The sequence below is a fragment of the Panicum virgatum genome, chromosome 5N (genome assembly GCF_016808335.1).
Source record: "Panicum virgatum strain AP13 chromosome 5N, P.virgatum_v5, whole genome shotgun sequence".
Taxonomy (NCBI): domain Eukaryota; kingdom Viridiplantae; phylum Streptophyta; class Magnoliopsida; order Poales; family Poaceae; genus Panicum; species Panicum virgatum.
Genome location: NC_053149.1, coordinates 69,185,850 through 69,213,269, shown reverse-complemented (window position 1 = coordinate 69,213,269; position 27,420 = coordinate 69,185,850). Strand labels below are relative to the sequence as shown.

The following is a 27,420-nucleotide window of genomic DNA, read 5'->3' as shown; positions in this document are numbered from 1 at the left end:
ACGCGCATGTAGGCTAGAACGTCAAGAATTATGGGTATGGAGGGAGTATTTTCTCTTTTATATTGTTTCTTACCGCCACATCAGCTGACGATTTTGTCATGCCTTTGGAGGAGGCATGAAGAAATTGAATTGCGCTGACAATTGGAATTAATGCATTTCAAAAGTCCATCCTAGTTATGTGGCTAATGCAGGACTCCCAGCACCGTCTATTAATGCAAGTTTAGTGTACCAACGCTGCAGGATGAATATATTCAAATTCAAATTACTGTTGAGATGATGGTGAAAGGAATCGGGTGCTCATAGCCTAAGAGGGGGAGGAGTGAATTAGACAAACTAAAAATCTTAACCTCAAACTCCAACTATTTACACATAAATTAAACTAAGACATACTATCTAGATGTACGCAACTAGTGTTCTTCTAGTGTGAAAATCCTCATCTCAAAAGAGTCCTGCAACCTATAGCCAAACCTATCAAGATTCTACTCTAGAAAGTAAAGACACACAAAGATTGCAATAAGTAAATGCAGAAGATTAAATAGGAATGAGAGAAAGCAAACTCTTGACACGAGGTTTATCCCGTGGTTCGATTAGGCACTAAGCCACACCTACATTCACGTTGTTGAAGCACTCTATCAAGAGTATCACTTCTCGACCACCAAGTCTCTTCCGGGTCTCTCCTTGCGTTGCCACCAAGGCTTGCAAGTCACCACGGTCACCTTGGCCCCGGGTTCCACTAAGGAGCTTCTCCACTAAGGATGGGGGGTCTCCACGTCCCCCACACAAAGAGTGTCATCACCGTTCCACACCAAACCAGAGGGTCGAAGACGTTGCCGGCGAGCCACCAAGACTCCAAGGGGCCGGCACACCGAGTACAAGAGGTGGTTCTCTCCTAGAACCAAGGCACAAGGCACACAACTGTAACATCCCAAAATCCACTGAAATAAATCACACGCTAAAATTTGTTTCAAAAGTTTTTCGTCGTTGAGCTCGAACCATTTTCCCGCCTGATCTCCCGATCTTGCAAAGGGCCTGATCCTGACATTTGAACCCCGCGGTCACATTCCTCTGTTCGCCCCTGACCCGCACCCCGCCGCGCCCGCCACCGGCCGCTTCCCGCCCTCGCTCCTGCACGCGCGCCCTGCCCTGACTGACCCCACGCGCGATCCGCGCACACAGACACGCGCCACGCACCGCCAGCTGCTCTGCTCACCGCTGCCAGCTCCCGCGGAGCCCCTTCCTCGCTGCGCCCCAGCACGAGCCAAGGTAGGCATTAGAACCCCGATGTCCCCTCCTCCCTTTTCCTCCAGGTCCGGGCCGCCGTCGAGCCCTGCAGCGCCGCCGCCCGCCGCTGTGGAGCCGCCTCTACGGAACGCCATCCCTCAAATCATGGAGGCGGGTCAACTCCCCGTGGAGCCTTCCTCCTTTTCCCCTTGTTTCCGGCCGTCACAAGCCCCCAGGGCCGCCGGCCCAAGGCCGCCGGTGCCCTGCGCCTCCCTCCTCTGTTTCCCGTGAAGGGAGGAGGAAGAGGATGGCAACTTTGCCAAAAACCCCTCCCCTTTCTGCTATTTGTTAAAGAGCCCCTCCACCCTATTGGCATTTTCCAAAAGAAACCCTTTCAACAATTCTATTTCAAAATAGACCCTTCCCTCATATAAACTTAATTCTAAATAGACCCCTGACCTTTCCAGAATGATCCAGATGTTTCCAAAAATTATAAACAGGCCCTTGCCTTCTCGAGATTAATTACAAATAGGTCCCTAACTCTTTATTTAACCCCTAAACCTCTATATAACCTATCATTTCATGCGCCAAATAATCTCAGATTGATTTGAAACTTTACCACGCCTCTCATGTCATAGTTTTGGACATGCCATTAGGAAATCGCTCAACAATATTACTCCGAACTCCATATCTTAATTATTTCCGATTCGAGCTCAACGATAAAACTTTTATTTCTTTTTCTTGATTGTGTGTTTGTTTGTTTGCGTCGTAGACCACGGTGTGAACGAAGGAGAGCCCATTGATGAGCAGTACAGCGAGCCAGCGAATGAGGACCAGTTCTGCGACCCCGAGCCCGAAGGACAGTGCTTCGACCAGGACCTCCCCGAAGGATTCGAAGACGGCAAGTTCAATCCCGCCCTTTGATGCATGTTTTGTCCTAGTTTTTATAAACACAACCTATTGGCCTATTTTTTTATAAAATTGCATATGTTTTGCCTGCTGAAAACACGGTTGGATAGCCACCCCTTGATTTGTTATAACCATTCCTTGACCACCTAGATTAATGTCTGATTTTGTTTGGACGTTAATCGCTGCTAGAACGCTTAGGATCTTATATTCAATACAACCTGTTTTATAAAAGGAAAATGTGTGAGTGTGTGGGAAGGGATAAAAGTGGATTTTCGAAAGATAAGTCTAGACGGAATGGATGGCATTTCTGTGTGATTTGCCGTTTGGTGTGCTTGTGCCTGTGTGGCAGAGCAAGGAAGGGAGATGTCCATCTTGTCACCACTAAGGACCGAGTTGGTGTGCCATCTTGTCATGCATGCACAATGAGCAAGTGATTCGTGCTTCTACTGACCTGCTAGTAGGAAAAAGAAAACTTCTACTAGCAGAAAAAAAAACAAAACTGCCAGATCAATCTTCGTTCATGTATGTGTATATTCTACTTCTATTGGATCAATATTAGATCTAGTAAGTGCATGATACTCCCATACGTGCATGCTACTGTAGTTCATCTAGTACATGCATGATATGCTACTACTTCTATTGGATAAAAAATGCAGCATAAGCCTTACCCTCCTGTCCAGCAGATCGTACTCCTTCTGAGGCAGCAGATCCTCCTGATCTTGCAGGCGCGCCTCCATCTCTGGCTCCCTCTGATCTTGCCGGCGCGAGGGAGCGGGCGCGCGCGATTTTCGCGAGGCCGTGATGCGGCGCGAGGGAGCGAGGAGACGGAGGGAGACGGACGTTTTGCTTCCGTTGATGAGGAGTCGAGAATTTATTTTACAGCGGCGTCTGGGGAGAAGTCGAAGCAATCCGTTTTAATGCAGCAGCATCGTCCGCATCTCCTTGCTTCCGTGCACTGGATAAATACGTAGCTTATAACCGAACGGAGGGAGTACTTTACTACTCCCTCCTTCCCCGTTTATAAGGCATACACGTATATCAAGATTCAAACCTTCTCATCTTTGACCAATAATTTGACTATTAAATTTTTATTTTTATAATGCAAATTTCATATGATTGGATTCATAATCAAATATAGTTTACAATAATTATAAGTTTATAATCAAAAGTGATATAATATATGATAAATAAATGGTCAAAGTGTTGTTTAGAAGACCGTGTCATGTTCCACCATGCCTTATAAATGGGGAAGGAGGGAGTAATATACTTCATTTCTCATTTCGACGGAAGTCTACTGACTGTACCCTACCTAGCTTGTGGACTTACTATAGCGTGCCAATTGGCGGGTTTGGATGATTTTCAATGCCTGTGTCCGGCAAATAAATAGAAATCGCCTACTGCCTATCTCATCGTGCTATGGAATTCTATGTCAGTTTTCCTTCTAGAGTAGGAGTACTATTTAATGAAACAGCTGATATTATTAATATTGACAAGAAAACTCTCACCTTGTGCGTTATGTACTTATGCAATATTGACAAACACATGTACTTGATTAATTAGGATGAGATTAATTATATTTTACAGCGATCGAGATGAGACTTTTTTTTTCTACTTTTCCGGTCTTACAAGTTCAATGTTGGACTATTGGTTTGTTTTAAAATAAATGATTGTTTGTTTGCCATATGAAGTTGGTTGTCTAATATCAAAAAATATATTTTAGGGAATGAGTACTTGAACCTGTTTTTGTATGCGTTTGAATGGAGGTACCAAAAATAATTTAATTTCATTTTGATTCTTAAGCAATATAAGCAGGGCTATATATACGGATCAAAGATTCCAACCGGCGATAACTGTATTGGTGACACCAATATGATGAACAATGAACTGGTTTCATTCAGAATATTTCAACATACAAGCAGGAAAGGGCTCCCTTTTTCTCAGAACACGTAGAAAAAAGGGTCCGAACACACACCGAATCCACGGCTTGGGTTAGTAAGGAAAGGGCTCCCTTAGCTTTACTGGAACAAACCGCCACAGCTTTCGTTCTCCGATTTGCCTCATATTTGACTACTAATTGCGGAATCCTTGGCCCACTTGCTTGTGATCAAGAGAAGAGCAAATGAAAGGATGCATGAAGTATAACATGCGCATGCATGTCAACATGTCATGGCCGAATTCAAAGATGCACACAGTACGATCTGTGTAGTTTTCACAGAACATTCAACGCAAAGCGCTGTCGCCTAATCCTGCACGCTTCTTCTTTCCGTGCCCTAGCAGCTACCAGCAGAGCTCGATCAGGCCATCACTATTCACGCACAGTACCAGCGCTCGATCTGCAGCATGGTCGCCGAGGTTAACCCGGGCACCAGCCTCCGCCTACCCCGTGAGCTAGCGCCTACGTCTCCATCGCTCGGCGATCACTGATTCACTTCATGTCTTCATCATCAACAGTCAGTTGCAGGCTGCGTTAACTATAGCTCCTAGAGTCCTAGCTTCAAGAAGAACAAACAGAGTGAGAGATGACCCGAAAACCCAGCAAATTCAAGGGTGCAACGCATGTAACATATATACTGCTGCTGCAGTCTACAGGTATTGCAAGAAACAAACGATGTCATTTTCTGCTCCAAAAGGTGAAGAGGACGATCGAAGATTATATTGTTATCTGTATATATTCACTGATTTTCAAACTGAAAGCGAAGGGGTCAGGGGAAGGAACCACAAAAGTCAAATGCATGATGATACGTACGTCCATGCATTGATGAGCACTCACTCTGTTCATACACACATATAAGGACTTCTATGTTTGTCCCAATTCAAACTATCATAAATTTGATCGAGATTACATATGAGAGTACGTGTTAATTACAAGGTTTTAAATCTCCCGCTATAGCTTCCGCTATGACCCGCTATAGCTATTTGAGGTATAGTTCCGCTATTTGAACTCGTGTGTATTTTAGCCGCTATAGCCCGCTATAGCCTTATTTAGCCCGCTATTAGCTATTTTTTGAGTCCACCCGCTAAACCCCTTAGCCCGCTATTTAAAACCATGGTTAATTAACATCTACCGCATCATATAAGCAGTAAACTGTGAAAAATATATTTTATAGTGAACCTAACATTATTATATCTCATTTGATTTCGTAAATATCATTGGGGTTTTTTTTTCATAATCTTGGTTGAACTTATTAGGATATATAGTTGACTCGGTACAAACTTATATTAGAGGTCTTTGTATTTGTAGACTAAGAAAAAGGTCATGTAAACTTGAATAGAAAAATTAAATATCATTAGCTAGTTGGCTGTGGTTCTTTCCATGTTCATGTAGCTGCAGGCATGCAAGGCAGTGCTTCGTCAAACATACACGGCAGGCAGGCGTTGACCATTTGGAGTCTTGAAGATAGTATGCTGTGTGTGCATGCCACCACACAATTATTGAGCATGATTGTGCTTCTCACTCCGGAGCCAACAAAATGCAGCCCTACATATGCATGTACCTGTCCCATATCTCTCTCTCTCTCCATTGTCAAATTCTTATATATACTCACACTCTATATATAATTGTTATATATGGAAGTTAACCAAGAAAACACCATTTGTTTTTCTTATTGCCATCTCTTCTTTCTCCTTCCTCCGATCCTCTGGTCTCTCGTGTTTGCTAGCTGTCCACTCTCGCGTCGCCACCCATCTCCCTCTCTCTTAGCAGAAGTCAAGGATATCTGCATCAATTCGAGATAGGACAGAAGCTGCCTAGCTATAGATCGATAGCTAGATACCTGTTTCCATTAGCCTGGCGCAAGCATTAGCTAGCTGGCTGCCTTCTGTCTCCCCTCCTTATAACCTGATCCCACCCTCGCTGATCATCAGCTCAGCTCGGTACGCAGCAGTAGCAGCTTTTCTCGCACAACTAGCTCATCGTCTTTCTTGGGCGGCAGTGGCCGTGACCATACAAAAGCGGGAAGAAGGCCCCACGGCGACGGTGGTGACGACGACGTCGACGAGCAAGCCGGTCGCGAGGAAGAGCCTGATATCAAGAACCCTGCAGCGATGCAAGTCCGGGCTGAGCGCCGGCGGCGGCTCCGGCCGGGCGTCGCCGCCGCGGTGCTTCTCGGTGTACGTTGGGCCCGAGCGGGAGCGCTTCGTGGTGCGCGCCGAGTGCGCCAACCACCCGCTGTTCCGGCGCCTCCTCGACGACGCCGAGCGCGAGTACGGCTACGCGGCGCAGGGCCCGCTCGCGCTGCCCGGCTGCGACGTCGACGCGTTCCTCGACGTGCTGTGGCAGATGGAGCACGACGAGGCCGACGATGGCGGCGGCGGCCAGCAGTTCGACGCCGCCGCCTCGTCGCCGATATGCGGCTTGCACAGCGGCAGCAAGGGCCGCGCGGCGGGGTATCGGATGCTTAGCACGAGGTCGTCTCCGGTGGTCGGCAGGCGGAGGTGAGATCGAGCACACGGCTGGATCGTACCATTAACATGATGATAATCATGATTAATTAGAGAGCTAGTGGTGCTGAATTGATCTCTACTGCTATGTATGAATAGAGTCGTGCATAGCAGGGTCAGTGGCTTTCTGTCTTTCTGGTCAAAGTCGATCAGGTGCTCCCACTCGGTCGCTGCATACTATGATTCTCCTTTGTTGCTGGCATCTCTGGAATCATCGCCATGACGTGGTCTTCCGAGGCATGCCTCCGAACCTCCACCGGCTGCTCACCGCTTGCTGTGAAGCGACTGAACTGTGGCGCTGGCGTTTACCGGCTGCTCTGCGCTGCGAGCTCGAGTACTGGAGAAACATTTTTTCATGTAACTTACCCCAAGTTCTGTTGTACTTTACTCCACGAACAGCCTAACAAAGCAATGTAAACGCGCCATGTGCGGCACTCTCCATCACCAGTTCTCCGGCATCTATGGAAGTTGATTCAGGTGGGGACTGATCCCCCCCCCCCCCCGGTTTCCCCTCAGAAAAAAAGTCGATCAGGTGGTTTTACCATGTGCACGCAACTAAGCAAGAGCTATCCAACTGCATAGTTTAGATCAGTATACATAAGTTTGGTCATCATTAGTCTCAAGTCATCGATACAGGTTTAGTTTAGATCAGTAGCTAGATTTCTACATAGATAGAAATCAAATTTATGTGCATGTGCCGAATCAATTACTTCAAAGAGAAGTAATTCATCTTTTTTTCTTTGCCACGCATAGTTTTCTTTCTCGATGCATGTATATATACCAAGAGAATTGCTAATTACAAGGAGGTCAATATATATAGGAGACTCATACAGGAAGTGTCACAGGACAGTCCAAATAATACCGATCAAGTGCACCAATTAACCATTTAACTTAATCCTTCGATACTGCACTTCACCAGTACACCCAGACTGCCTGCTATAACCAGGATCGATTACACGGGAAATCTCACCAAAAGACGAGCACAAGTGATTACAAACAATAAAAGTTTTCAAACTTACCTTACAACCAGAGTTAAACAAAAGTCTCCAAATTAATTTACAATAAAGTTTAACAAGCCAGGGTTACGTTACATATATAGAGTTCAAACGCAGCGGAAAGTACAAACAGATTAAACAAGTTTCAAAATACATTACGGTAGATAACGTCGATGACAAAAGAAAAGCTTCACATCTTGCCCACTGATGTGAGGCTCCCCTGCCAGCACTTCACGGAGAAGGCGGAACCCACTCGACCGTCCAACCTGGAGGAAGAGGCTGACCAATCCAGGACACACCGATTTCCTCGAAGTCTTCCGGAATACAGCCTGCTCAGAAGGGTTACAACCAAACCCTGAGTACTCTAATACTCAGCAATGCTTACCCGACTATTGGTATATACTTAGCCGACTCCTAAATATGCAAGGCTTTTGGCTCTGGAGTTCTTTTGCTGAAAAGCCGCTAGTACTGGATCCTTACTTTCAATATTTTAGCTCCAATTGTGTTGATAGCTAGAAACTAGGTTTGCCTAGTTCTCTAGAGCATACATGATTAATCATATTATCTTTTCAAGAACATCAACATAAATACATTTTTTCTCTTTCTGTCCTTTCAATCCTTACTACGATGCGACGCATTGACCAAGGCTCTCATATCCGCGAGTCACGGTGAATCGATCCGATTTAACCTTGCAAGGTGGACCTAACTCACACGCCAAGTGCGACCCTGACGGGTCACACCGAGCAACTGTTCCCACGATTACCCTGAATCCTGAATCAAGCCCGCCAGCACCCGAATGATGAGCCCCACACGTGCGAACACCCGGTGAACTCGTGGGCCACTTCACCATCCGTCATCCCTACCCAGCGCCGCAGGTCGAGACTCAGATTCCAACGCAATTTAGGTAATTAGCTTACCGGTTTCGACTACCTCCTACTCCCGGCATGCGGTTAGTACTGTTCAATCCTCAGTCAAAGGGCCAACAACGGAACGATCCTCAATCGACACAGGCGGAGACTCAACTTTCCTTTAATCAACAACCATGTCCAACTTTCCCACCGCCCGGTCTCCAATTTCCCTTCTCATTGCATTATTTCTCATAACACTGCCTGAAGTAACAACCCTAAATCCCGCGGGTGACAGGAAATCACCCGTCTTCTACCGAGTTTACTTAAGCATAGTGGTGCTTGCGATAACTGCACTAGTAAAGACACTGGGTATTCTAGATTATGCATCTATGGTTCCAATCAATTCCTTGAACGTAAATGCACAATACTTTAAATATAACATGGAGTAATTAAAATAAGGGATATGCTCCGGGGCTTGCCTTGCAAGTCAGCGGGGTTAGCGACTTCTTCGGAAATGGGTTCGACGGTGTTCTCCTGCTGCTCTCCCGCTTGCGGCTCCGGGATCGGTTCGGCGACCAACTCGCAGACGGCTTCGCTCGCGGTGTCTACACGTATGAAAAGATGCCATGCTAGAGTCAGAACCAAAGCAGTGCATGGACGCTCATGATGCGATGCATTTTGATACAAAGCAATTGAAAGGACCGACAGAGCTGACATGCATCGACTGAGTAGCCATTACACGAAAGTAGCAACTGAACGATTTGAGTGCTTAGGTGCGGTTCCGAAGTTCAACTCATTTTAGCCTGAAGTGTTTCCTTCAAAACAACAGCTACTAAACTACTTAGGACGACTAATCACCCATCTAGAGCACAAGAAAAACATAAAACTACTGACTTAGAATTAACTAAAAACAAGAATCAGGAATAAAACCGAAGCTAGGAACTAATTAAAGATCAAAACTTAACACGCTACAAGGATCTAGTAGCACAACTTTTCTACCACGAAAAGCTACTGATACGAAGTGCATAAATAAATTACCAACGTTTGTTGATATAGAAAAGTATTTACTTTAACCCTAGAAAAGAAAATCAAACAACAAAAGATCCACAAACATGCACATAGGCCATGCACCTGGAAATTTTTCAGTGGACTACACATACAAAGAGTAATCTACTGACTAAATTTCACAATTTTTAGAGCAACGGAACAACCGGTATTAAATAACCTAGATTAAACACAAACCAAATTTTTAGCAGTGGCAAAAGTGACATTTCACATGCACCAGTATTTTTATTCTAAAGATCTTGACCTAAGAAACCCAACAAAATTTGGTTTGCATTTTTAGGATTTTTCTACACTTTTCTACGATTTTTGGAAGATTTCAGCTAAAAAATAAACAATAAAGAAACATTAAAAAAGGGGGCTGACAACCGGGCCCCACATTTAAGTGGGAGCCCAGCTCCCAGCCCCCCCCCCCTCCCCTGCGTTGCCTGCGCGGCCCGCCGTGGCCATGGCCGGCGCGCGGCCAGGTAGGCTCGCGGCAGCGCGGCGCTGGCCCCTGCCGGCGGTGGCCGGCCGGCGGCACGGCCCAGCCAGACCGCGGCCAGGGAAGCCGGGGAGCAGGGGCGCACGCGTGGGGGCGGCGCAGGCAGCGCAGAGGCGCGCGCGGGGCGGCGCCGAAGCAGGGGCGCGTGGCGGCGCGTGGCCGTTCCGGTCGGCGCGGCACAGGGCGGCGAAGGAGCGGGGCGCGGACACGACCAGGGTGGCCGGGCTGCGGTGGGGCGCACGGCGGCGCTACCCTAGCTCGCGCAGGAGCAATCCGCGGCGGCGAGCGCGGCGGCCACGGCGGCGCACGGCGGCCACGGCGGCGCGACGGCATCCCGACGCTGGTGGTGGGGGATTCAAGGGGGAAAGAGGTCTGGGAGGAGGAGGGGAGCACAAGGGAGCTCACCACGCGTTCGATTTGGGCGGAGGGAGACCGGGAAGGGAAGTTCGACGGCAAGGGCGGAGCTTCGGTGGAGCTTCAATGGTGGCCGCGGCGGCGAGGCCTGATTCCGGCCAGGGATTGACTCGAAAGAGCTTGTGGAGGGGCGGCATGGGTGCAGGACAAGGCGAGGGAGGTTGGGGCACGAGGAATCGATCGGGGGCGGCGAGGGGTGGCCGGAACAACGCCGGCGGCGGCTCTGCTCGGCTTGACTACGTGCAAGCGCAAGGGAGAAGACGAAGTGGAGGGGAAAATGGAGACTGCACCAGACCTGGATAAGCTCGGGCTCACTCGGCGGTCGGTCGTCGCGACGGCCGACGCGTGGCGTCGCCGGCGCGTCGCCGGTCGCGGCACGGTCGCGCACAGTGAAGAAACAGGGGAACAACAGTGATCTCGTTTGACTGAAAATTGACTCGCGTTTGACCGCCCGAAACTCAAAATTTGATATGGAAACTTGGAATTTGGCCAAAATAGAAGTTGTAGAGGGATAGAAGGTCTACAACTTTTGTTTTGGGCGCAAGTTGATTTGGAACTCGGATTAGAGAGAAAAACGCGATCGAACACTGCTAAATCGATGTTTACCGCGCGAACTCTATTAACGCTAACGATGAGCTTAAGTCCATAATTAGCGGGTTAAGCACATGATTAGCATCGCGATTAACACTGGGGTGTTACAGGAAGACCCCTCTTCCGATAAGCATTGGATGAGAGCCCCTTCCATCTTATCCACTCCTATCGCCCCCATCCCCGTTCCCATCATCTGCTTCTGCCTCCACCTCGATGCTTTTCTGACTCCGCCCCTGCTTCCTACCTCTCTCTCGCCGGCGTCACCTCGACGTTGGTGAGGACCGCCAAGCTCCAACCTCTCCCTTCCCCTCCGACCTCCGTCCGCCCGCATCTATCCCTGCCGCCAACCTCCCCCGCGTTGGCATAATCCTAGATGCCGGCGGACCGCCCTGCTCCTCCCCCTCCCCCTCCCACGCTCCCCTCCATTCCGGCCTCCGACCGATCACCCTCACCCCCACCGCTGGCACCACCCAACCATTGTCCACCACCCGCCCAGCAGAGCCCTCTCCGCAGCCTCGTCACCGGCCAATCCGCAACCACCGCCGGTCCAGCAACCTTCCCAAACATCCTTCAGATCCGACAGCCACAAATCTCCACCCCAACCCAAAACCCTAACCCAAACCTGAAATCCTAACATGAATCGAGCTTGCCAGAGAAGATGAGGTGCCTGCGACAAGAGGAGGAGGTCGATGGAGTTGGTTATTCGATTTTGTTACTTTTATCTTTTTCTTGTTACTTTCTTCTAGGTGGAATAGCCATTTTCGTCCCTCAACTATCAAGTCATGCTCAGTTTCATCCTCGAACTATCAAAATGGCCAATTTAGTCGTTAAAGTTTACTTTCAAGCTCAATTTCATCCCTAAACTATGAAAGGGTCATTTTAGTCCTCAAAGTTTACTTTTAGGGTTCACTTTCGTTCCTGAACTGTTGAAGCATCTAATTCAATCCTTCAACTTCTCTTTTAGGCTCATCTTAGCTCATCATCCTATGTGACATGCTACATTTTCATGTCTCGTTAGCTATGGTGCCGCTCATTACATGGCACACATATTTCGATTTGAGACTAAGTCACGCACTCATGCGTACACCATAACAATCTGCCGTCCGGGGCAATCTATCATCCATCATTGCCATGCACTCATGCTGCTTTTGATGTAGTTGGCATCCATATGCGAACATTAATTGATTGTGTGCACCACATGTGGTTATCGAACCTAGCTATGTCACCCAAGTATATCTAGCCTCTCTGGCGAAACAAGGCATATAGTTCTCTCAATAGCGATTGTCCACCTTCATTCACGGTGGTGCTATTATGAAAAACAACATGCTAATGAGAAGAGAGGATGAGCCAAAAAGAAAAGTTTGAGGACTAAAATAGCCACTTGGATAGTTCAAGGATGAAAGCGAACCCAAAAGTAAACTTTTAGGACTAAAATGACCATTTTTATAGTTCATGGATGAATTTGGGCCTAAAAATAAACTTGAGGGACTAATATGACTATTTTGATAGTTCAGGGACGAAATTGAACATTGGACGATAGTTGAGGGATGAAAATGACTATTTTGCCTTTCTTCTATTATTGAAGGTACTTCCTCTTTAGTTTCCCCTTTGTTCTACAAAGTAACAGAGAGAGCTCTCGATGTAGTTTATAGGATATATGTATTGCAGGCGATCGACGACCCTGTGATCTACAGTATTTGTTTGCTTGTTGCATGGCAAATGCGCACGCATGCAGTTCCACTGCTGCCGCATACATTTGAGACAGTGAGAGTTGAACCATGTCGGGGTGGACAGCCGCGACAGCCTGCGGCCGTTTCTAGAGCAGCACATCCGGCGTCCTCCCCAGCGGCGCGTGCAAACCTGCCGCGGCAAGGCAACTCGTGATGAGAGACAGGCACGCGCTCGAGGCAGCGGGTCGGCGCGCCGCCGGCTTCGGTGTCCGTCCATCCACGCGCAGGAAGCGGGCGCCGCCGCCGGCGGGAGGCCTCCTCGGTGGGTAGAGCGTGAACGCGGCATCGGCCGCCATGTCTGATTCTTCCCCTGCTGTGACGGGCTTCGATGGCAGTACTCAGCAGTCAGCACACGCTGAAGCAGCAGCCGAGCGTTGAACGCATCCATTAGAAAAGGTAGCTCCACCGGCGCACGCTTGTGCAGCTCGAGTTCGGTGCCCGTGCCGGCGGCCTGGCGCGCGCCGAACCGTGGTGCCGCGACGGCGTCCTCCTGTCCACGACGAAGCAGAACGATGTCGCCGCCTTCTCCCTAGCACTCGGGAACACGTCTCGCACCGCCTCCCGCCCAGGGTAGCTGGCAGTGGAGGTCAGAGCAGCGTGGCTGCCGTCGATGGCGCCAGCAGCCCTGACTAGCCTGGGCGGGACGGTATTTCATTCAGCGTCCCGGGGACGGGGAGGACGGTAAATGAAATACCGTCCTCCCCTTGGTCTCTCACGCCCGTTGGATCGCATTTTTACGGTCAAGATCGACGTTTCGGATAACTGCAGTCTACCAGGACCCCTTTCGTCTTCCTCTCGCGACGGATCAGGCGAGCAGCAGCAGGAAGGCATTCACCGCCGTTCCGCTAGCATTCACAGACAAGATTTTGGGGGCAGCGGCAGGCTAAGGAACACGCAGTGTGGTGGCCGTGGCGTCCGACGACAATGCTGCCTCCCGCCGGCTTCTCCTCAGCCGCTGCGTGTGCGAGCAGCCGGCGGCCGTGCGCGGTGGCGGCGTCCTGGAGTTCCCCCGCCACCGACGCATTGGCCATCTGCTGGTACCCCATGGCTAGGACCATGTTCATGTCAACCCATTGCCTGTTCCTCGGTTTCAGAGATCGAGCCTGCAGTCTCGACACCGGCGGAGGTTGGAGTTCTCGAATTAAACTTAGGACTTACTGTTACCGGGATGTTTTGACCCACGGAATTTGTTCCTGATCGTTAGGAGGAAGAATAGCTAAGCATGCCGCCGGCACAATTGATCCCTTGCAATCTGTTCGCACGCGCGTCCCCTCCACGTCGCCGACACCGCGCGCGGGACGGCCGGTCGCCGCGCACCGCCCGCTAGCCGGCCTCCCGTAAGCACACAGTGCGTGGTGATGCGGCGGCGCTCATTACCAACCATCGATCCCGGCCAGCCCATCCGGACGAGTGCGTGGCACCATCACGCGTCGCACCTCGCAGTCGCCGCCCGTCCGCTGGCATCGAAGCGCGCGCGCCGCCACGACGGCGTCGACCACGCCGGTGCAGATCGTCAATGGCGCCTTCTCCCTGCAAATCTGGAACACTTCGCGAACTAAATATAGCACCACGAGTGCTTGCAGTGGAGGTCTGGACGGCGTGGCCGTCGCCAATGCCGCCGGCGAGACGGATCCTAAAGGTTGTCGGTACCGTCCAGGGGTGGGGTGGACGGTAAATGAAATACCGTCCACCACGTAAGCCTCTCTCCGCCATTGGATCTCAGTTGTACGGCCGAGATCGACATGACGGGTAGCTGCAGGTTGCCCAGGCCCTTCTCGTCTTCCTCTCGTCTCGCGACGACGGGCCGAGCGCGTTCTGTCCCCCTCGACGACACGCCTTTGCAGCTAGCGTTCCCGCACAAAGCTTCCATGAGCCGCGCCGCCGCCGATAAATCATGTGGACGTGTGCGAGCAGCCGGCGGCCTTGTGCGGTGGCGACATCCTGGAGTCGACCTGCCGACGCCGACGCATTGGCCGTCTTCAGTCTGCTGGTGGTGACCCATGGACCAGCATGCAGCTAGCCGCCACCTAGAGTAGTAACGGAGGAGCTCCACCAACACACGCTAGTGCAGCTCGAGGACGGTGCCCGTGCCGGCGTCCTGGCGCGGCGAACCGTGGTGTCGCGACGGCGTCCTCCTATCCACGACGAAGCAGCGATGGCGCCGCCTTCTCCATGGCGCTCGGGAACACGTCTCGCACCGCCTTGCGCCGAGAATAGCTAGCGTTGGAGGTCAGGACGGCGTGGCTGCCGTCCATGGCACCGGCCGCCCTGAGCCTCGGCGGGACGGTATTTCATTAACATCCCGGGGGTGGACGGTAAATGAAATACCGTCCACCCTCTGGGCCACTTTTTGCCGTTGGATCGCAGTTGTACGGTAGGATTGACATGGTGGATAGCTGCAGGTTCCGAAGGCCCCTTTCGTCTTCCTCTCGCGACGGGGGACGGGTCGCGCGTGTTCTGCACCCTCGACGACACGCCGTTGCTGCGTTCCTCTACGCACAGCTCCCATGCGCCGCGGCGCCACGCACGAATCAAGCTAGAGCTGCTGCCAGCACACAGCACAGAGCAGCGGTCAGCACAGCAGGAAGTGGGCGACGCCGCCGGCGGGAGGCCTCCTCGGTGGGTAGAGCGTGAACACGGCAACGGCGGCCATGTCTGCTTGTTCCTCTGCTGTGACGGTCTTCGATGCCAGTCCTCAGCACACGCTGAAGCACCATCCGGGCATTGAAACGCATCCATTAGAAAGAGTAGCTCCACCAGCGCACGCTAGTGCAGCTTGAGGTCGGTGCCCGTGCCGGCGGCCTGGCGCGCCGAACAATCGTGCCGCGACGGCGTTCTCCTGTCCACGACGAAGCAGAACGAGGCCGGTGCCCGTGCTGGCGGCCTGGCGCTCGGGAACACGTCTCGCACCGCCTCCTTCCCAGGATAGCTGGTGGTGGAGGTTAGGGCGGCGCGGCTGCCGTCGATGGCGCCGTGAGGCCACCGTCACGGGGAGATCGACGTTGCGGAAAACTGCAGTCTACCAGGACCCGTTTCGTCTTCCTCTGGCGACGGATCAGGCGAGCAGCATCGATGGCACATGGCAGGATTGTTGTGCGTTAATTTAAACAGCAAGCACTGTATCCGTGAAACAATGATGAGTGTTCACTGGATCACTGTAACGTAACGCGCCACCAGCACAAACAACACGTACGCCTTCAACCATCCCGTGTGGATTCTGGGATCTGTCTCTCTTGCAATTCATGCCGCGGTCACCTCCTCCACGAGCCGCTGGAACTCGGCCATGGCGGCGGCCGGCAGCCCCAGCAGCACGCGGACGCCGCCCCGCTCCTCCCCGCACGACAGGAACAGCGCCACCTCCTTCTCGGGGAGCGCCGCGGGGCCGTACGCCGAGGGCGGGCCCCACCCAAAGTCGGCCGCGCGGAACGGCAGCCGCGACCACGCCGTGATCAGCAGCGTCGACGCGAGCGACGGCCGCGCGCGCGTCGCCTCGAAGTAGTCCACCGCGGACCGCATGTACGCGTCCGTCACCGCCTCCACGGCGCCGCGCACCAGCCGCACGGCGCGCGGCGGCGACGCCGCCAGCTCCCCCGCCGCGCACGCCGCGCTGGTGAGCACGATGGCGTTGCCGAAGTACCCCGCGGGTAGCGGCGGAGCGAACCTCGGCCGCCCGTCCACGGCGAACAGGAGCTTGCTCCGCCGCGAGGGCCCCATCCCCAGCGCCCGCGTGCGCGCGCTCCACACGAACCCGGCCAGCGCCTCGAACGTGGTGCACGGGCGGCCCTCCAGCAGCGCCAGCGCCTTCAGCCGCGCGATGGACGCCGGCGTGAACCGGAACGACCGGTGCAGGAGCGGCTCGCCGTCGTGCGGCGGCGGGGCGACCTCGTCGCTGTCGTCGTCGGTGATCTGCGCGAACTCGTGGTGTGGGAACTCGAGCTGCGGCGGGTCGCGCGCGCGGAGGACGGCGCGGTCGAGGGCCGGCGGGAGCGAGAGCGGGAGGCCGCGTGCCGTCTCGCCCCACGAGTTGACGAACTCCATGGCGCCGACGCCGTCGAACATGCAGTGGTTGATGGCCAGCCCGAGCACGAAGCCGCCACACTTGAACTTGGTCACCTGCCCGATCGATCACCATTATTACTCCATTAGCACAAACTAGGAATCAAACTCGATGACATGTTGAACTGAAATCGATCCAGATAAAAATTAAACGTGGCCGCGTTCGTCGTACCTGGGCCGCAAGCAGCGGCATCTCGAGTATGTTCTTGGCGCCGGGGACGCTGTACACGAGCTTGCCGAGCACCGACGGGTCGGGCTCGGTGACGTCGCCGATGTCCGCCATGGCGCAGTCCGCCTCGGCCTCCACGAAGACGGCGCCTTCGCCCGTGCAGTCGACGGCCAGCTTCCCCTCGCCGCTGATCGTCAGCCGGCCGGCGAGCGGATAGTAGTGGACGAGCACCTTCGCCAAGGACTCCCTCAGCACGACGCCGGCGCTGCTGCTGTCGCCGTCGCCGTCGTCAGCCCCGCTGAAGCAGTACACGGTCTGCACGATGACGGCGATGTTCTGATCCAGGTTGGAGAGGTAGTAGGAGCCCTTCGACGTCTCCGCCGCCGGCGGCACCAGCGCCGGCTCCCCTTGCTGCTTGACGCGAAGCTCAAACACACCCTGCGTGCATCCAGGCAGGCCCCTTAATAAATGGCGAGAAATCGATGAGCAAACCGGATGAACATTACCATTGTCAGTTAGAGGCAGATGAGCAGCGGAGCGGAGCACCGATGGATTGGGATTTGCAAGACCCAGGAGGGCAGATGATCGAGGGAGCAGCGGAGCGGAGCACCGATTGGAAGATTTCAGCTAAAAAATAAACAATAAAGAAACATAAAAAAGGGGGCGCGGCCAGGTAGGCTCGCGGCAGCGCGGCGCTGGCCCCTGCCGGCGGTGGCCGGCCGGCGGCACGGCCCAGCCGGACCGCGGCCAGGGAAGCCGGGGAGCAGGGGCGCACGCGTGGGGGCGGCGCAGGCATCGCAGAGGCGCGTGCGGGGCGGCGCCGAAGCAGGGGCGCATGGCGGCGCGCGGCCGTTCCGGTCGGCGCGGCACAGGGCGGCGAAGGAGCGGGGCGCGGACACGACCAGGGTGGCCGGCCTGCGGTGGGGCGCACGGCGGCGCTACCCTAGCTCGCGCAGGAGCAATCCGAGGCGGCGAGCGCGGCGGCGTACGGCGGCCACGGCGGCGCGACGGCATCCCGACGCCGGTGGTGGGGGATTCAAGGGGGAAAGAGGTTTGGGAGGAGGAGGGGAGCACAAGGGAGCTCACCACGCGTTCCATTTGGGCGGAGGGAGACCGGGAAGGGAAGTTCGACGGCAAGGGCGGAGCTTCGGTGGAGCTTCAATGGTGGCCGCGGCGGCGAGGCCCGATTCCGGCCAGGGATTGACTCGAAAGAGCTTGTGGAGGGGCGGCGTGGGTGCAGGACAAGGCGAGGGAGGTTGGGGCACGAGGAATCGATCGGGGGTGGCGAGGGGTGGCCGGAGCAACGCCGGCGGCGGCTTTGCTCGGCTTGACTCCGTGCAAGCGCAAGGGAGAAGACGAAGTGGAGGGGAAAATGGAGACTGCACCAGACCTGGATAAGCTCGGGCTCACTCGGCGGTCGGTCGTCGCGACGGCCGACGCGTGGCATCGCCGGCGCGTCGCCGGTCGCGGCACGGTCGCGCACAGTGAAGAAACAGGGGAACAACAGTGATCTCGTTTGACTGAAAATTGACTTGCGTTTGACCGCACGAAACTCAAAATTTGATATGGAAACTTGGAATTTGGCCAAAATAGAAGTTGTAGAGGGATAGAAGGTCTACAACTTTTGTTTTGGGCGCAAGTTGATTTGGAACTCGGATTAGAGAGAAAAACACGATCGAACACTGCTAAATCGATGTTTACCACGCGAACTCGATTAACGCTAACGATGAGCTTAAGTCCATAATTAGCGGGTTAAGCACATGATTAACATCGCGATTAACACTGGGGTGTTACAGGAAGACCCCTCTTCCGATAAGCATTGGATGAGAGCCCCTTCCATCTTATCCACTCCTATCGCCCCCATCCCCGTTCCCATCATTTTCTTCTGCCTCCACCTCGATGCTTTTCTGAATCCGCCCCTACTGCCTACCTCTCTCTCGCCGGCGTCACCTCGACGTTGGTGAGGACCGCCATGCTCCAACCTCTCCCTTCCCCTCCGACCTCCGTCCGCCCGCATCTATCCCTGCCGCCAACCTCCCTCGCGTTGGCATAATCCTAGATGCCGGCGGACCGCCCTGCTCCTCCCCCTCCCCCTCCCACGCTCCCCTCCCTTCCGGCCTCCGACCGATCACCCTCGCCCCCACCGCTGGCACCACCCAACCATTGTCCACCACCCGCCCAGCAGAGCCCTCTCCGCAGCCTCGTCACCGGCCAATCCGCAACCACCGCCGGTCCAGCAACCTTCCCAAACATCCTTTAGATCCGACAGCCACAAATCTCCACCCCAACCCAAAACCCTAACCCAAACTTGAAATCCTAACATGAATCGAGCTTGCCAGAGAAGATGAGGTGCCTGCGACAAGAGGAGGAGGTCGATGGAGTTGGTTATTCGATTTTGTTACTTTTATCTTTTTCTTGTTACTTTCTTCTAGGTGGAATAGCCATTTTCGTCCCTCAACTATCAAGTCATGCTCAGTTTCATCCTCGAACTATCAAAATGGCCAATTTAGTCGTTAAAGCTTACTTTCAAGCTCAATTTCATCCCTAAACTATGAAAGGGTCATTTTAGTCCTCAAAGTTTACTTTTAGGGTTCACTTTCGTTCCTGAACTGTTGAAGCATCTAATTCAATCCTTCAACTTCTCTTTTAGGCTCATCTTAGCTCATCATCCTATGTGACATGCTACATTTTCATGTCTCGTTAGCTATGGTGACGCTCATTACGTGGCACACATATTTTGATTTGAGACTAAGTCACGCACTCATGCGTACACCATAACAATCTGCCGTCCGGGGCAATCTATCATCCATCATTGCCATGCACTCATGCTGCTTTTGATGTAGCTGGCATCCATATGCGAACATTAATTGATTGTGTGCACCACATGTGGTTATCAAACCTAGCTATGTCACCCAAGTATATCTAGCCTCTCTGGCGAAACAAGGCATATAGTTCTCTCAATAGCGATTGTCCACCTTCATTCACGGTGGTGCTATTATGAAAAACAACATGCTAATGAGAAGAGAGGATGAGCCAAAAAGAAAAGTTTGAGGACTAAAATAGCCACTTGGATAGTTCAAGGATGAAAGCGAACCCAAAAGTAAACTTTTAGGACTAAAATGACCATTTTTATAGTTCATGGATGAATTTGGGCCTAAAAATAAACTTGAGGGACTAATATGACTATTTTGATAGTTCCGGGACGAAATTGAACATTGGACGGTAGTTGAGGGATGAAAATGACTATTTTGCCTTTCTTTTATTATTGAAGGTACTTCCTCTTTAGTTTCCCCTTTGTTCTACAAAGTAACAGAGAGGGCTCTCCATGTAGTTTATAGGATATATGTATTGCAGGCGATCGACGACCCTGTGATCTACAGTATTTGTTTGCTTGTTGCATGGCAAATGCGCACGCATGCAGTTCCACTGCTGCCACATACATTTCAGACAGTGAGAGTTGAACCATGTCGGGGTGGACAGCCGCGACAGCCTGCTGCCGTTTCTAGAGCAGCACATCCGGCGTCCTCCCCAGCGGCGCGTGCAAACCTGCCGCGGCAAGGCAACTCGTGATGAGAGACAGGCACGCGCTCGAGGCAGCGGGTCGGCGCGCCGCCGGCTTCGGTGTCCGTCCATCCACGCGCAGGAAGCGGGCGCCGCCGCCGGCGGGAGACCTCCTCGGTGGGTAGAGCGTGAACGCGGCATCGGCCGCCATGTCTGATTCTTCCCCTGCTGTGACGGGCTTCGATGGCAGTACTCAGCAGTCAGCACACGCTGAAGCAGCAGCCGAGCGTTGAACGCATCCATTAGAAAAGGTAGCTCCACCAGCGCACGCTTGTGCAGCTCGAGTTCGGTGCCCGTGCCGGCGGCCTGGCGCGCGCCGAACCGTGGTGCCGCGACGGCGTCCTCCTGTCCACGACGAAGCAGAACGATGTCGCCGCCTTCTCCCTAGCACTCGGGAACACGTCTCGCACCGCCTCCCGCCCAGGGTAGCTGGCGGTGGAGGTCAGGGCAGCGTGGCTGCCGTCGATGGCGCCAGCAGCCCTGACTAGCCTGGGCGGGACGGTATTTCATTCAGCGTCCCGGGGAGGACGGTAAATGAAATACCGTCCACCCCTTGGCCTCTCTCGCCCGTTGGATCGCATTTTTACGGTCAAGATCGACGTTTCGGATAACTGCAGTCTACCAGGATCCCTTTCGTCTTCCTCTCGCGACGGATCAGGCGAGCAGCAGCAGGAAGGCATTCACCGCCGTTCCGCTAGCATTCACAGACAAGATTTTGGGGGCAGCGGCAGGCTAAGGAACACGCAGTGTGGTGGCCGTGGCGTCCGACGACAATGCTGCCTCCCGCCGGCTTCTCCTCAGCCGCTGCGTGTGCGAGCAGCCGGCGGCCGTGCGCGGTGGCGGCGTCCTGGAGTTCCCCCGCCACCGACGCATTGGCCATCTGCTGGTACCCCATGGCTAGGACCATGTTCATGTCAACCCATTGCCTGTTCCTCGGTTTCAGAGATCGAGCCTGCAGTCTCGACACCGGCGGAGGTTGGAGTTCTCGAATTAAACTTAGGACTTACTGTTACCGGGATGTTTTGACCCACGGAATTTGTTCCTGATCGTTAGGAGGAAGAATAGCTAAGCATGCCGCCGGCACAATTGATCCCTTGCAATCTGTTCGCACTTCGCACGCGCGTCCCCTCCACGTCGCCGACACCGCGCGCGGGACGGCCGGTCGCCGCGCACCGCCCGCGAGCCGGCCTCCCGTAAGCACACAGTGCGTGGCGATGCGGCGGCGCTCATTACCAACCATCGATCCCGGCCAGCCCATCGGGACGAGTGCGTGGCACCATCACGCGTCGCACCTCGCAGTCGCCGCCCGTCCGCTGGCATCGAAGCGCGCGCGCCGCCACGACGGCGTCGACCACGCCGGTGCAGATCGTCAATGGCGCCTTCTCCCTGCAAATCTGGAACACTTCGCGAACTAAATATAGCACCACGAGTGCTTGCAGTGGAGGTCTGGACGGCGTGGCCGTTGCCAATGCCGCCGGCGAGACGGATCCTAAAGGTTGTCGGTACCGTCCAGGGGTGGGGTGGACGGTAAATGAAATACCGTCCACCACGTAAGCCTCTCTCCGCCATTGGATCTCAGTTGTACGGCCGAGATCGACATGACGGGTAGCTGCAGGTTGCCCAGACCCTTCTCGTCTTCCTCTCGTCTCGCGACGACGGGCTGAGCGCGTTCTGTCCCCCTCGACGACACGCCTTTGCAGCTAGCGTTCCCGCACAAAGCTTCCATGAGCCGCGCCGCCGCCGATAAATCATGTGGACGTGTGCGAGCAGCCGGCGGCCTTGTGCGGTGGCGACATCCTGGAGTCGACCTGCCGACGCCGACGCATTGGCCGTCTTCAGTCTGCTGGTGGTGACCCATGGACCAGCATGCAGCTAGCCGCCACCTAGAGCAGTAACGGAGGAGCTCCACCAACACACGCTAGTGCAGCTCGAGGACGGTGCCCGTGCCGGCGTCCTGGCGCGGCGAACCGTGGTGTCGCGACGGCGTCCTCCTATCCACGACGAAGCAGCGATGGCGCCGCCTTCTCCATGGCGCTCGGGAACACGTCTCGCACCGCCTTGCGCCGAGAATAGCTAGCGGTGGAGGTCAGGACGGCGTGGCTGCGACAGAGGTCTGATGAACACTGCATCGCCGAAATTTTGAACACTGCATCGGATAGCAGCGACGACGGCGAAGAGTCTGATGAGGTCCGGTTCGTGATGGATTCAATGGCCGGCAATACAGAGGTCCCGGACTCTCAAGAATGCACTGGACAACTCATCCGTGGGGTGAACTGGGCACCGGATAGCGACGACGGTGAAGAGTCTAATGATGTCCTGATGGAAGGCATGGTTGAAGTCAAGGACGTCGCGCTTACACTTCAATAGCTCGCGTCGATAGAGGTTAGCAAATTTGATGCCGAGAAGCAGCTAAAAAATGTAAAATATTTGATGCTACCTGTCTTACTTCCTCAATTGTATGGAGAGCACAATGAGCAAGTGATTCGTGCTTCTACTGACCTGCTAGTAGGAAAAAGAAAACTTCTACTAGCAGAAAAAAAAAACAAAACTGCCAGATCAATCTTCGTTCATGTATGTGTATATTCTACTTCTATTGGATCAATATTAGATCTAGTACGTGCATGATACTCCCATACGTGCATGCTACTGTAGTTCATCTAGTACATGCATGATATGCTACTACTTCTATTGGATAAAAAATGCAGCATAAGCCTTACCCTCCTGTCCAGCAGATCGTACTCCTTCTGAGGCAGCAGATCCACCATGCCTTATAAATGGGGAAGGAGGGAGTAATATACTTCATTTCTCATTTCGACGGAAGTCTACTGACTGTACCCTACCTAGCTTGTGGACTTACTATAGCGTGCCAATTGGCGGGTTTGGATGATTTTCAATGCCTGTGTCCGGCAAATAAATAGAAATCGCCTACTGCCTATCTCATCGTGCTATGGAATTCTATGTCAGTTTTCCTTCTAGAGTAGGAGTACTATTTAATGAAACAGCTGATATTATTAATATTGACAAGAAAACTCTCACCTTGTGCGTTATGTACTTATGCAATATTGACAAACACATGTACTTAATTAATTAGGATGAGATTAATTATATTTTACAGCGATCGAGCTGAGACTTTTTTTTTTCCTACTTTTCCGGTCTTACAAGTTCAATGTTGGACTATTGGTTTGTTTTAAAATAAATGATTGTTTGTTTGCCATATGAAGTTGGTTGTCTAATATCAAAAAATATATTTTAGGGAATGAGTACTTGAACCTGTTTTTGTATGCGTTTGAATGGATGTACCAAAAATAATTTAATTTCATTTTGATTCTTAAGCAATATAAGCAGGGCTATATATACGGATCAAAGATTCCAACCGGCGATAACTGTATTGGTGACACCAGTATGATGAACAATGAACTGGTTTCATTCAGAATATTTCAACATACAAGCAGGAAAGGGCTCCCTTTTTCTCAGAACACGTAGAAAAAAGGGTCCAAACACACACCGAATCCACGGCTTGGGTTAGTAAGGAAAGGGCTCCCTTAGCTTTACTGGAACAAACCGCCACAGCTTTCGTTCTCCGATTTGCCTCATATTTGACTACTAATTGCGGAATCCTTGGCCCACTTGCTTGTGATCAAGAGAAGAGCAAATGAAAGGATGCATGAAGTATAACATGCGCATGCATGTCAACATGTCATGGCCGAATTCAAAGATGCACACAGTACGATCTGTGTAGTTTTCACAGAACATTCAACGCAAAGCGCTGTCGCCTAATCCTGCACGCTTCTTCTTTCCGTGCCCTAGCAGCTACCAGCAGAGCTCGATCAGGCCATCACTATTCACGCACAGTACCAGCGCTCGATCTGCAGCATGGTCGCCGAGGTTAACCCGGGCACCAGCCTCCGCCTACCCCGTGAGCTAGCGCCTACGTCTCCATCGCTCGGCGATCACTGATTCACTTCATGTCTTCATCATCAACAGTCAGTTGCAGGCTGCGTTAACTATAGCTCCTAGAGTCCTAGCTTCAAGAAGAACAAACAGAGTGAGAGATGACCCGAAAACCCAGCAAATTCAAGGGTGCAACGCATGTAACATATATACTGCTGCTGCAGTCTACAGGTATTGCAAGAAACAAACGATGTCATTTCCTGCTCCAAAAGGTGAAGAGGACGATCGAAGATTATATTGTTATCTGTATATATTCACTGATTTTGAAACTGAAAGCGAAGGGGTCAGGGGAAGGAACCACAAAAGACAAATGCATGATGATACGTACGTCCATGCATTGATGAGCACTCACTCTGTTCATACACACATATAAGGACTTCTATGTTTGTCCCAATTCAAACTATCATAAATTTGATCGAGATTACATATGAGAGTACGTGTTAATTAACATCTACCGCATCATATAAGCAGTAAACTGTGAAAAATATATTTTATAGTGAACCTAACATTATTATATCTCATTTGATTTCGTAAATATCATTGGGGTTTTTTTTTCATAATCTTGGTTGGACTTATTAGGATATATAGTTGACTCGGTACAAACTTATATTAGAAGTCTTTGTATTTGTAGACTAAGAAAAACGTCATGTAAACTTGAATAGAAAAATTAAATATCATTAGCTAGTTGGCTGTGGTTCTTTCCATGTTCATGTAGCTGCAGGCATGCAAGGCAGTGCTTCGTCAACATACACGGCAGGCAGGCGTTGACCATTTGGAGTCTTGAAGATAGTATGCTGTGTGTGCATGCCACCACACAATTATTGAGCATGATTGTGCTTCTCACTCCGGAGCCAACAAAATGCAGCCCTACATATGCATGTACCTGTCCCATATATCTCTCTCTCCATTGTCAAATTCTTATATATACTCACACTCTATATATAATTGTTATATATGGAAGTTAACCAAGAAAACACCATTTGTTTTTCTTATTACCTTCTCTTCTTTCTCCTTCCTCCGATCCTCTGGTCTCTCGTGTTTGCTAGCTGTCCTCTCTCGCGTCGCCACCCATCTCCCTCTCTCTTAGCAGAAGTCAAGGATATCTGCATCAATTCGAGATAGGACAGAAGCTGCCTAGCTATAGATCGATAGCTAGATACCTGTTTCCATTAGCCTGGCGCATGCATTAGCTAGCTGGCTGCCTTCTGTCTCCCCTCCTTATAACCTGATCCCACCCTCGCTGATCATCAGCTCAGCTCGGTACGCAGCAGTAGCAGCTTTTCTCGCACAACTAGCTCATCGTCTTTCTTGGGCGGCAGTGGCCGTGAGCCCGTGACCATACAAAAGCGGGAAGAAGGCCCCACGGCGACGGTGGTGACGACGACGTCGACGAGCAAGCCGGTCGCGAGGAAGAGCCTGATATCAAGAACCCTGCAGCGATGCAAGTCCGGGCTGAGCGCCGGCGGCGGCTCCGGCCGGGCGTCGCCGCCGCGGTGCTTCTCGGTGTACGTTGGGCCCGAGCGGGAGCGCTTCGTGGTGCGCGCCGAGTGCGCCAACCACCCGCTGTTCCGGCGCCTCCTCGACGACGCCGAGCGCGAGTACGGCTACGCGGCGCAGGGCCCGCTCGCGCTGCCCGGCTGCGACGTCGACGCGTTCCTCGACGTGCTGTGGCAGATGGAGCACGACGAGGCCGACGATGGCGGCGGCGACCAGCAGTTCGACGCCGCCGCCTCGTCGCCGATATGCGGCTTGCACAGCGGCAGCAAGGGCCGCGCGGCGGGGTATCGGATGCTTAGCACGAGGTCGTCTCCGGTGGTCGGCAGGCGGAGGTGAGATCGAGCACACGGCTGGATCGTACCATTAACATGATGATAATCATGATTAATTAGAGAGCTAGTGGTGCTGAATTGATCTCTACTGCTATGTATGAATAGAGTCGTGCATAGCAGGGTCAGTGGCTTTCTGTCTTTCTGGTCAAAGTCGATCAGGTGTTCCCACTCGGTCGCTGCATACTATGATTCTCCTTTGTTGCTGGCATCTCTGGAATCATCGCCATGACGTGGTCTTCCGAGGCATGCCTCCGAACCTCCACCGGCTGCTCACCGCTTGCCGTGAAGCGACTGAACTGTGGCGCTGGCGTTTACCGGCTGCTCTGCGCTGCGAGCTCGACTACTGGAGAAACATTTTTTTCGTGTAACTTACCCCAAGTTCTGTTGTACTTTACTCCACGAACAGCCTACCAAAGCAATGTAAACGCGCCATGTGCGGCACTCTCCATCACCGGTTCTCCGGCATCTATGGAAGTTGATTCAGGTGGGGACTGATCGTCCCCCCCCCCGGGGTTTCCCCTCAGAAAAAAAGTCGATCAGACTAAGCAAGAGCTATCCAACTGCATAGTTTAGATCAGTATACATAAGTTTGGTCATCATTAGTCTCTAAGTCATCGATACAGGTTTAGTTTAGATCGGTAGCTAGATTTCTACATAGATAGAAATCAAATTTATGTGCATGTGCCGAATCAATTACTTCAAAGAGAAGTAATTCATCTTTTTTTCTTTGCCACGCATAGTTTTCTTTCTCGATGCATGTATATATACCAAGAGAATTGCTAATTACAAGGAGGTCAATATATATAGGAGACTCATACAGGAAGTGTCACAGGACAGTCCAAATAATACCGATCAAGTGCATCAATTAACCATTTAACTTAATCCTTCGATACTGCACTTCACCAGTACACCCAGACTGCATGCTATAATCAGGATCGATTACAAGGGAAATCTCGCCAAAAGACGAGCACAGGTGATTACAAACAACAAAAGTTTTCAAACTTACCTTACAACCAGAGTTAAACAAAAGTCTCCAAATTAATTTACAATAAAATTTAACAAGGCAGGGTTACGTTACATATACAGAGTTCAAACGCAGCGGAAAGTACAAATAGATTAAAACAAGTTTCAAAATACATTACGGTAGATAACGTTGATGA

The 27,420-nt window shown here is 52.3% G+C and overlaps 3 protein-coding genes across 4 annotated transcripts; 2 read left to right on the top strand and 1 right to left on the bottom strand.

Annotated features, from left to right (window-relative positions):
* The first annotated feature begins 5,028 nt into the window (after positions 1-5,028).
* Positions 5,029-7,366, top strand: LOC120675111. The gene is made up of 2 exons (XM_039956202.1): positions 5,029-5,051; positions 5,917-7,366. The coding sequence occupies exons 1-2, from the start codon at positions 5,029-5,031 to the stop codon at positions 6,566-6,568; spliced, it is 675 nt and encodes a 224-aa protein (XP_039812136.1). The 3' UTR covers positions 6,569-7,366.
* Positions 7,367-15,820: 8,454 nt separating this feature from the next.
* On the bottom strand, positions 15,821-18,270 carry LOC120671907 (omega-hydroxypalmitate O-feruloyl transferase-like). Of its 2 annotated transcripts, none has more exons than XM_039952166.1 (3): positions 18,006-18,270; positions 16,923-17,357; positions 15,821-16,807 (listed from the first exon to the last, which is right to left on the bottom strand). In XM_039952166.1, exons 1-3 carry the CDS (start codon positions 18,015-18,017, stop codon positions 15,935-15,937), a joined length of 1,320 nt encoding a protein of 439 aa, XP_039808100.1. In that variant the 5' UTR covers positions 18,018-18,270; the 3' UTR covers positions 15,821-15,934. The 2 variants fall into 2 exon arrangements, with proteins under 2 accessions (XP_039808100.1, XP_039808101.1); XM_039952167.1 differs by lacking the exon at positions 18,006-18,270 and adding an exon at positions 17,426-17,669.
* Positions 18,271-18,291: 21 nt separating this feature from the next.
* Positions 18,292-27,043, top strand: LOC120675110. The gene is made up of 2 exons (XM_039956201.1): positions 18,292-18,425; positions 25,751-27,043. The coding sequence occupies exons 1-2, from the start codon at positions 18,292-18,294 to the stop codon at positions 26,262-26,264; spliced, it is 648 nt and encodes a 215-aa protein (XP_039812135.1). The 3' UTR covers positions 26,265-27,043.
* Positions 27,044-27,420: the final 377 nt, after the last annotated feature.